Source organism: Equus caballus, chromosome 12 (assembly GCF_041296265.1).
Source record: "Equus caballus isolate H_3958 breed thoroughbred chromosome 12, TB-T2T, whole genome shotgun sequence".
Classification (NCBI taxonomy): domain Eukaryota; kingdom Metazoa; phylum Chordata; class Mammalia; order Perissodactyla; family Equidae; genus Equus; species Equus caballus.
In genome coordinates, this window is record NC_091695.1 from 13,274,423 (window position 1) to 13,285,814 (window position 11,392).

Consider the following 11,392-nt stretch of genomic DNA (forward strand, 5'->3'; position numbering starts at 1 on the left):
AGTATTTACCTGTGAAAGGTCCTGGTCTTATATATGATTCCATTAAATACATAGGACACTGAAAGCAGAAAGAAACCTGCTGAGCAGTAGCCAGCTGGTGCAGAAGAACGTATGTGAGCCACTCAGTGAAAGAGCAAACCATCTCTGAGAACAGCCTCATCATTTTGATGCAGAGCCTCCAGGGCCAGGTAACTGCTGTGGATCTGTGGGGTGAGAATATGGCCCACAGGTGCACATACAACACCAATGTTTTCAGGAACATTCATCTGACAAAGGTCACCTACATGGACTGTTAAGAACATTGGATGATGAATCTGCATGACCTCTTTGTGACAGGCAATAAGGTCAGCTATACCACATCTCAGGTGATTTGAACATCACAGCTCTATCAGGTGCAACTTCAGCAGCAAGGGTAAGGGAAGGGACATGTGGAATTACCCTTCTAAAACTCTAAGTGTGGCTGTCTCCTTGTCAAGCCCTGGCCCGCTCAGTTTCCTCCAGAGCTCTACTAAGCCACCTCCCTGTCTACCTCCATATTAATGAGGCTTAGCCTTAATGTTAAGATTAATTTTAATTGATTTTATTGTCAATTGATAGAAGATTTCTATGGTCAGGAAATCCATGAGCCTATTGTAAATAACATGTTTTGTATTAATCCATTGAACATTAATCTACATCTTTTGAAACGATTTACTGGTTGAACTCATTGCAGCAACTGAATGTGTGTGCATGCTGCTTTGGGTGCATGTGTCAGTCTGGAAGAGTGAAAGTGAGAGAAGAATTAGAAATTTTTGAGGAGAAGTGAAGGGAATAGAAGGAGAGCTTCTGTAACTGACGCGTTCTAATCTGATAGCAGTTTTCTTGAATTCACACTTTTGCACAAACTTGCACTTACTAAGGAATATATATGCATGTGAGGGATAAGGGAAATAAAAGATAGGGAGTTTAAGTTGCAATGAAATCTATAGTCCTCAAATTTGCTTTAAGTATCTCCCTAGGAGATAATTAAATAAGTTAAAATGGAAGTCTATTTTAAATTTAAAGCATTTTTGACATATATGATATATAATGTCTTAAAATCATAAATAGTGGAAAAGAATGCATGAGAAAAAATAAATAGACAATTGCAACTATTCTACACACCTAGTTTCATGTGATATTGTGACATTTGTGTCTAAACAACGAACCCCATTTGTTCCCTAAGATTTCATTACAATTTTTTGAGAACTCACTAAAGATACAGAAGAATTAGATGAAAGTTCCATGGTATTATTTAAGTTTGGTAATCTACCTTATACCTAATTGGATACATGCTTCAGTATTACAGGACATGATTACTGAGAAAAGAAAAAAATGTTCTAATGAAAAACTGGAGGCTTGAACCAGCCTTTGACAGTTCATCAAATACTCTATTTATTTTGGAAAATTAACCAAGCTATCACAGAAATGAGGGGATTCTTTTCTTGGTAATTATATTCTGTATAGCCTTCTTTACTTCCTTATTCCTGAGGCTATAGATCATAGGATTCAACATGGGGATCACTACTGTGTAGAACACTGAAACCACTTTGTCCTGATTCAGGAGGTAGCTGGAACTGGGTCTCAGATAAGTGTAAATGGAGGTGGAATAGAACAGCATTATAGCTGTCAGATGAGAGGCACATGTGGAGAATGCTTTGTGTCTCCCTTCCCCTGAATGCATACGAAAGATGGAGAAGAGAATGTAGGAGTAGGAGGATAGGATGACTAGCAGAGCTCCAATCATATTCACACCAGCAAAAGTGGAAAAGATACTTTCATTCAGCTGTGTGTCAGAACATGAGAGCTTAAAAAGTGGAGGGCTGTCACAGAAGAAGTGGTGAATGACATTGGAACTGCAGAATGGCAAGCTGCTTACATAACTCGTGTTAACCATGGAGTTCAACAATCCTGCTGTAAAAGCCCCTGCTGCCATTTTAAGGCAGACTGTCCTGGACATGATCGAGGAGTAAAGTAGAGGGTTGCATATGGCCACGTAACGGTCATAGGCCATTAACCCAAAGAGGATGCATTCAGTTGTGGCCAAGGCGATGAAGAAGTACATCTGCAGGAAGCAGCCAGTGAAGGAAATGGTTTTCTTCTTTGATAATAAATCTACCAGCATCTTTGGGGTGATGGTGGATGAATAACAAACATCCACAAAAGACAGACCAGCGAGGAAGAAATACATGGGTGTGTGAAGTCGGGAGTCAATCCTGATTAAGAGGATCATCCCAACATTCCCCAAAACTGTAAGCGTGTAAATCACAAAAAAGACCAAAAAGAGGCTGACCTGTAGCTCCAGCGTGTCTGCTAATCCCAAAAGGATGAACTCAGTCAGTGAAGTATAGTTTTTTCTCATCATTTATTACAGATTTAGTCTGCTTAATCTTGCACTGTGTGTAAATATTTCCCTCTCCAAAGCTTACAGGAAATAGTAGAGATGTTAATGAGGCTATTTACACATCGAAAACAAAACAGCCTAGGATAATACACCATACTAAATAGAATGACTAAAGTAAGAGGAAGATTAGGTGACAAATGGATAAGCATTTGAATTTAAAAAGCAATTGTCTGTATTGAATCTAGGTAGCAGATCTCTCAAACCACTGCTCTAAGTCCAAATATTTCACTTCAGGTCCTGCAAATGCAACATATGTTGTTGTATTCTTTCTCTACCATCCCGCATGCAAAATGCAAAGGATAGAAATATCGTTGCCAAAGTCTCTCCCATTCTCTTAACAAGTATGTGAGTTTAACTCAATTGTATTTTTTTTCTTCTCAAGACCACTCTGTATATTCTTCAACTCCAAAATTCATGTATTGCTTCCCTGAAACCACTCCTGTGTACCCCACGCAGCAAAACTAGTGACCGTTTCAAATAACCAATATTTTGACATCCATCATATTCTTAAGAGTGATTTATTTTTTTAAGAGTGGCACCTGAGCTAACAACTTTTGCCAATCTTCTTCTTTTTCCTTTTTTTCTCTTCTTATTCTCCCCAAGGCCCCACAATACATAGTTGTATATTCTGGTTGTGAGTCCCTCTGGTTGCGCTATATTGGGTGCAGCCTCAGCGTGGCCTGATGAGCAGTACCATGTCCATGTGCAGGATCCCAACCAGTGAAACCGTGGGCTGCTGAAGTGGAGCACACGAATTTAACCACTGGGCCATGGGGCTGGCCCTTTAAGAATGATTTTGTAGTGTTATAAAAATGAACCAAAAAATTGTTCTCATTACAAGGTATGCTATCAAGTTAATGTCATGTGGTAGCAGAGAAGTACCTGTCCACTGCAGTGAAAAAGGCACCAGATCCTTATGTCTTCCTTCCCAGCGTCTTATTTGTGTAGTCTATTTTCTTTTTTATTAGAGTTCTCAGTGAGAGCTTAAAAATAAAAATAAGAAAATAGTTATTTTTTAAATGAAAAGAAATTCAGTAAAAATTTGAATTACCTATTTGTAAAGATTTGAGACATCTTCTGAGTAAATACATGTTGCTGCACTTTTATTTTGTTTTCCTTGAAGAAGATTGACCAACCATGGGGAGTAGATTATAGCTTTTAATTGTGAAGTCAATTCTCTAAAGGTAGAAACTCCAGTCTCAAAAGAATAAAATATGATCACATGTGAACATATGAAATCAAACATTATGTGGGGCTTGCATCATAAAGTGCTTCCTGATCTCTATGTTACTTTAAAGTCTTTTGCCAACATAAAAACATAATAATAATTATTGGCCATTTTCATTGGCTCCCTTTCTATCTTTAGCTTATTCCAAAAGGGTACACAGCCCATTACCAAATTATCATTCTTCTCTTTGCCTGTTTGTGTGTGTATGTGTATGTCAGGGTAAATTTAAGCTTCAACTCAACTCTGTTATTGAATGATCAATGAGAGCGAGAAATTAACTAAATCATTGCACAATGTTTAAATAAATATTTTCCTGGGAGAAATGTGGCAATGGTTAAGAAAACCTAAGATCCTTTGTTCCTTTTTATGATTTAAGAATTTTATTGGCTCTTTGCAATTATTGTCTATGATTCTGAGCCTAGAAGAGAATGAAACTATAGATTTTCCAGATCAATTATGCAAGCAAAACGAGGTGAAATAAACTACATTGGGTGTCCATATGCACGGGGTGTTTTTGCATAGAAAACTCATAATGCATTGAGTACTATATTACCATTTTCCATTTAAGTTCTTAATTAATCCTTACATCAGTCTTTGAGGTTGACATTATTTTACATAGTTTGCAGATGAGGAAAGAAAGACTTCAAGCTATTGTGGGGGCCTGGAATTGGCCACCCCAAGATATGTCTGTTTGGCGTGATGATTATTTGGGGCTGGTTACTTTGCAGACAGGAAAGCAATTGAAAAGTAGAATTTACTTACCCTTTGTAAGAGACATTTATATTTAAAGGAAATCTCTATCTGTAAAGATGTCTCCCTCTATGTACCAGGAAGAAGGGGAGATGACCTTATCTCTAGAAACTCTTAATCAATGGGGAAGGCAAGGGCTTAAATCTGCATTTGTTTATTGCACTTGTCTGGTAACCTCCTGTAACTGAGTCCCCCACCCCCAACATCCTCCTTTGTCTTTAGCTGGATATGATATTTAAGCTGGTGGTTACAGCCATTTTGGTGAGTTTCTCAGCTTGCCTGAGCCTCTCCCATGTATACATTGACAAATAGAAATGGCAAGAAATAGGATATACTGGAGTACATGAGGAAGCCATTTGGTGTAAACCTAATTCAGCCTGACTTTTTTTTCCCAAAAAAACCTGACTGTGGCCATTGAGCATGCATTGTGTATCTGCTTTAAAACATTTACTATGTCAAGAACAAATGATCTTAAGATAAAGGTGCAACTTCCCCCCAACATTGGCATTTCCTTAAAGATAAGCATTTTTCCTTAAGCTAGAAACTGATGGCTGCACTTACCTTTGACCACCCAGCTCAAGACAACAGACCTGCTGCCCTGCTGTGTTCACCGAGACAGCAGAACTATCTGCTGTCCCCTTCAATTGCTGTGCAGACAGAGCAGTCTCATGACTATTGTAAAAGGGACATTTCAATCCTATGTGAAACATCCTGTTTGGGGGTATATAACCACTCTGTGCACCCCACTTCTTTGGTGCCATTTCTTCCTTTGGGAAGAAAGGCCCTGGGCTATGGTCCTCAGATTTTAGATAAAGCTTTGTTTAATTTTCTCTTGCTATTCTGTCTCATGTGAATTTGATTTGTTCTCTGGCCAGAAGAACCCAGAGAGGGTAGAGGAAATATCTTCCTCCCCTGCACTATTAAATGACTTTCCCATGGATAAATAGTTAGGAAGTAGAAGAATTGACTTAAGAACAATCTTCAGCAGAAAGAATACTTAAGTTACCTAATTGTTCTGTCCAGTTCCATTTTATTTTAGTCACTTAGAAGATTATAAGTATATACAAACATATGCATGTGCATAAATACACATATGCACACATATATATGTGTCTTATATACGTGTGTGTGTATATCTTCTAGTAAATCCAATCTTCCAATCATCAGAACAGGTAGAGTAGTTCTGCATCTAAGGAAAGATCTGTAACATCATACAGGATACCATTAAAATTTTGGTTTGTAAAGATTGCATCATGCCATTAAAAACTACCCCTGATTTACATCTATCAAATATATAATATGTATTTGCTAATGTGTGAAAGTTAATCAACAATTTGAGAAGTGGAAGTACTTAAAAAGAGTTTGTAATTGAGCAAACAGAAATGTGAATGAAGAGAGACAGGAGGAGAATCAGTATGGTGAGTTATCACGGAATGAAGGGAAGGAGAGAATTTATGAAGATAGAAGATCCTTAAACCCTAAAGAAAACATGTATCAAAAAGGAGATTGAATTTATTGAACAAAAGATTAAAATTGAAAATCTTGAAAGAAGTTTCATTCAGGAATAAGCAGAAAGAAAAATAAATAAAAAAATTCAATTTAAAAAATGGTTAAAAATGATAAAACAATATGTTAGAAATTGTCAGTTTTTTAAAGTCAGGTTTACTGTGCCATAGTTTTCCTGAAGTAAATTATCATCATTTTTAGGTGTGTGGTTTGGTGGATTTTGACAAGCAGAATCTTGTAACTAAAACTAAAATCAAGGCAGAATATTTTGTCCAGCCTAATAAATTCCATTATAACCCTTTATAGATAATTCTATCCTTCCCCTAGCCTCTGATAGCCACTGGGAAACCATTGATATGATTCTTTTTGGCGTTTCCAGAATGTGATCTAAGTGGAATCACATAATTGTTGGAGGAGGTCATCAGAGGACGTGACTTCCAATTGACCCATGTAATGGGCCCCAGGAATCGAACACTCCTCACCCCCACCCTTGTCATTGAGATGTAGATTCCACCTAGTAGTTCTGTGCTAGTAGCCCTTTCAAGGATGCAACATTGAAAGAGTAAGTGTTGTTGAGAATATCTGGACTGAATACAAGACTGAACCCCATTAAGTCCTCTATTTGTACTTTTAAGATTTGGCAAGCAGGTGGGGAGATCTACTCATCTTGCAGTCACTCAAGACAAGACTCTTATATAAGTTCCCTTGCTTAATAAGGCTGCCACTTACCCATCTGGAGTGCTCTGGCTCTTTCTTCAGTCTCTTCTTGCACTACTTGTGGGACCAGTTTGTGAACTAACAACAGTGTGTAGCCTTTTGAGTCTGGCGTCTTTCCCTCATTGTACATTTGAGAATAAGCCATTTTGCTGCTTTTACAGTATCAGATTTTTTTCCCTCCTATAACTAAGTACAAGTATATTCTATAGATATATCATCAGCTGATGGCCATTGGGTATGTTTCCAATTCAGAACAATTATGTCTAAATCTCCTCTTTGCATGGACTTATGCTTTATTAATCTTAGTTACAAAGGAGTAAAATTGTTGGAACCCATGATAAGTATAAGCTATTTAAGAGACTGACAAACTTTACCAAAATTGTGTTGTTTTGTATTGACATCAGCAATGTTTGAGAGTTCCAGTTGCTTTAAATCATCACCAGCAGTTGACATTTTCTCTTTTGTCTTTTCTTTTTTAAAGTTTTAGCTATTCTAACAGTTAGGAATGTATTTCTCACTTTGATTTTAATTTGAATTTCCATAATGGCTAATCATTTTGAATATTTTTCCATTTGCTTATTTGCTATTTTTATTTCTTCTTTGGTGAAATATCTGTGAAAACCTCTTTCTTATTTTATTTTGTTATTTGTTTTATTATTATTGAGTTATAAAAATTTCTTATATATTCTGGCTGTAGGTCCTTTAATGGATGTGCACTTTGACAATATTTTTTCTAATCTGTGGATTGGCTCTTCTATTTTAAGGTATATTTTTAAAAACAGATTATAATTTTGATTAAATCCAGTTGATTAACTTTTACTTATGCATTTCTGCTTTTTGTGTAATATCTGAGAAAAATATTTCTAGCCCAAGGTCAAAAGATTTTCTCCTATGTCTTATTCAAGAACTTTTATTAAGTTTTATATTCAGGCTTATCCCTTTTCCCTTGATTTTGGAATATGATTTTATATGAGTTATGGTTCTTTGCTTGCTTCCTTCCTTTCTGTCTCTTCCCTTCCTTCCTTCCATTCTTTCTTTCTCCATCCCTCACTGTCTCTCACCTTTTTCCTTTCTTTTTCCTGTTTTTTTTTCTTTTTTAGCAAATTGATGTCCAATTGATCCACTACCAATTTCTTTTTCAAAAGACGATCCTTTTTTCTGTAAATTTACTTTGATATTTTGAAAGATTAATTGGCCCTATATGTGTGGATCAATTTCTGAACTCTATGCTGCTCTTGATTACCATAGCTTTTTTGTACATGTTGAAATCAGGTACTGCGTCATGCAAAATATTTTCCAAGATTTTGGCTATTTTTTGCCTTTTATTTTAACTATTTCATTTCAGACTGTAAATTTCTACAAAGGGGCTACAGGGAGTTGATTGGTATAGCTTTGTATCCATAGATCATTTTGGAGACAACTGATGTCTTAACAGTAATGGGTCTTCCAGGCCATGGCCACTGTACATCTCTCCATTTATATGGTTCTTCAGTTTCTCACATCAATATTTTGTTGAAAGCATACAGTTCTTATACATATTCCATTAGATTTACCCCTAGATATTTCATGTTTTGATGCTATTGCAAATGGTAATTTTTACATTTAAAATTTTGAATGAAGGTACTATTTTTTCTCATGTCCAAACTTTATTCTGTTTTTCTCTTGCTGTTTTACTTTGTTTTTTTTCTTTTTGCCTTGTTGCACTGCTAGAACCACCGGTACAATGCAGAATGTAAGTGGTGAGGCCACGGATTATTCCCTTGCTTCCTACAATGGAGGAAAGTATTCATTCTTTTATCATTAAGTATTATGTTAACTGTAGGGTTTTTGTTATATGCTATTTATCAAGTTCAGGAAGTTCTATTCCTAATTTGCTGAGATATTTTGTTATAAATAAATGTTGGATTGTGTCCAATAATTTTTTTCTGTATCCATTGAGATTCTTTTTTTCTTTTCGAGAATGATAATATAGTGAATTGCATTGATTTATTTTTAATGTTAAAGCAAATTTTTATTCATGGGCAAATCTTACTTGTTAAACATTTTCCATTTGCTCTAAGTTATCAAATTTATTGGCCTAAAATTGTAAGTAGAATTCCATTATTGTCCTTAAGTTGTATTGATATAAAATATTAATTTCATAAATGTCTCTAGTGATGTTCTCTATTTTCTTTCCTAACAATGTGTGACTTCTTGTTTTCTCTTGAATGGTGTGCCTATCAGCCTAACGGTTTTCTAATCTTTTCAAAGAAACTTCTTTTGGTTTAACTGGTTTACTCTATCAATTCCAATGTCAGCACTTATCTTTAGTACCTCCTTGCTTTTGCTGGCCTTGGAGTTAATATCATCTTCTTTGCCCACTTCTTAAAATGAAAGCTTTCGATATTGATTAAAAACCCTTTGTGATTTATAATATAAATATTTAATTCTATAAATTTTCTTCTAAATACTGCTTTAACTATGTTCTATGATTTTTCATATGTTGTGTTTCTAATTTTTTAAATAAAAATTATATTTTATCAAATTAAGAAATTTTAATATCCAATCTGAAAGTTATAATTTAAGTATGCTTTCATTAATATCCATGTCTAATGAACTTCTCTTAAGAAAATTTAGCAACTTGTTTTTCCCCTAAAGACATCATTAGGTGCACCTTAACTGATGTGACTTTTTTTTCTCTCCAGACCTACACTTCCACAATTTATGCTCTGAATGGAGAGTTTTCTTCTTCCACATGAAAGAGGGTAGTTGTGTTGAGCCATTTTCATCTATCAAATATGAGAATCTACTTTATACTAATTATAAGATTACATTCTTGAAGTGAACCCTAGACCCAGGCTCTCCATTGAGCAGGATGATGTGGGGTCATATTTGGAAGTAGGTGAACCCATTGTTAAAATTCATTGCCCTATGTATTTGATGTACTTGCACTTTTGCCTGCATGAGTATACTCATTTACTGCTTCTCTTTTTCATTTAGCTTCTCTGGCTAAAATTGAGTAAGAAAGTCAGATCAAGCCAGCTCCAAACAATAGCTCTACAAGGAGGTATGCCTTAGGTCCATGCAAGAAAATGGTTCAGCTTTGGAATGGGCCATTCTATTGGGCTTCTTTTCAGGGTACACTTTCCATCATGGTTTTCTTGAAGCACTTACTCAGGAACTATTAAAATTTATAAATCGAATTCCCATTGGCTAATAAATTGTGTTTTTATTTCTTCTATATTTTAGAATCTAAATGACAGGAAGTGTGAGTATAAAAAAAACCTTTATTAAATATGTTTGGGGGTGAATGAAGTCTTCAACAAAAAAGCCTCTGCAAGGCAAAGTAAACCATGGCAAAATGCAAAGACAACACATCAACTAGGATAAAATATTTGCAAATCAATTATCAGAAAAAGGGTTGATCTCCAAAATATAAAGAACTCATACAACTGAAGAACAACAGCAAAAAACAAACAACTCAATAAAAAATTCGGGAGGATATGAACAGACACTCTTCAAAGGAAGATATACAGATGGCCAACAGACACATAAAATAATTCTCAACATCACTAATTATTAGGGAAATGCAAATTAAAACTTTAATGAGATACCACGTCACATGAGTCAGAATGGCTATAATTACCAAGATGAAAAATAACAAATGTTGGAGAGGCTATGGAGCAAAGGAACACTCACACACCGCTGGTGGGAATGCAAACTGGTGCAGACACTATGGAGAACAGTATGCAGATTTCTCAAAAAGTTAAAAATAGAAATACCATACAATCCAGCTCTCCCACTACTGGATATCTATCCCAATAGCTTGAAATTAATGATCCAAAGAGATTTATGCATCCCAATGTTCATTTCAGCATTATTCACGATAGCCAAGATGTGGAAGCAACTCAAATGCCTATCTACAGATGAATGGATAAAGAAGATGTGGTATATATATACACAATGGAATACTACACAGCCACAAAAAAGACAAAATCGTCCTATTAGCCACAACATGGATGGACCTTGAGGGTATGATGTTCAGCGAAATAAGCCAGACAGAGAAAGACAAATACTGCATGATTTCACTCATATATGGAAGATAACAAATGACAAATACATGGATAAAGACAACAGATTAATGCTTACCAGAGGGGAAGGGGGTTGGGGGGTGGGCTAAAGGGACAAAGGGGCATATATATATGGTGATGGATAAAAATTAGACTACTAGGGGTCAGCAAGATGAAGTGCATTCAGGAATTGATAAACATAATGTACACCCAAAATTACATGTTCTTATTAACCATTATAATCCCAATAAAATTAATTGGAAAAAATCAATAAAAATACTTAATGCATTTTTTTTAGCCAAACATGTATATGGTCATTTCTTGGAATTTGGTTCTGTTAATTTCTTATGACAGTCTTTCACTGCAGTAATACTTAAAGGATGCACAAACATGAAAATTTAGTCTCCCTTTCTCCCTGATTTATGAAGATATCCAAGAAAATTCTAATTAGGCATCATTAGCTTCATTTTTTAAAAAAATTTTAGTTATTTTTATGAGATATTTTCCTCATATGGCATTCTCTTTATAGAGAAATGCTATTTTTTAATGTTTCTCCTCTATACTCACCCAAAAAGGCATATAGTGTCTTTTACATGCTAATTAAGATCTTCCAGTGTCCAGAAAAACAAGGATCAGTTATAAGACTATAAGACAGGTGATGTTTGGTTGAGGTAAGACTAACATTGTGTATTTATTGAAGAATAAATTTATTCTTAGATG

The 11,392-nt window shown here is 35.3% G+C and overlaps 1 protein-coding gene across 1 annotated transcript; it reads right to left on the minus strand.

Annotated features, from left to right (window-relative positions):
- Positions 1–1,438: 1,438 nt before the first annotated feature.
- On the minus strand, positions 1,439–2,383 carry LOC138916810 (olfactory receptor 5F1). Its single transcript, XM_070230424.1, has one exon. The coding sequence runs from the start codon at positions 2,381–2,383 to the stop codon at positions 1,439–1,441; it is 945 nt and encodes a 314-aa protein (XP_070086525.1).
- Between the last annotated feature and the right edge of the window lie 9,009 nt (positions 2,384–11,392).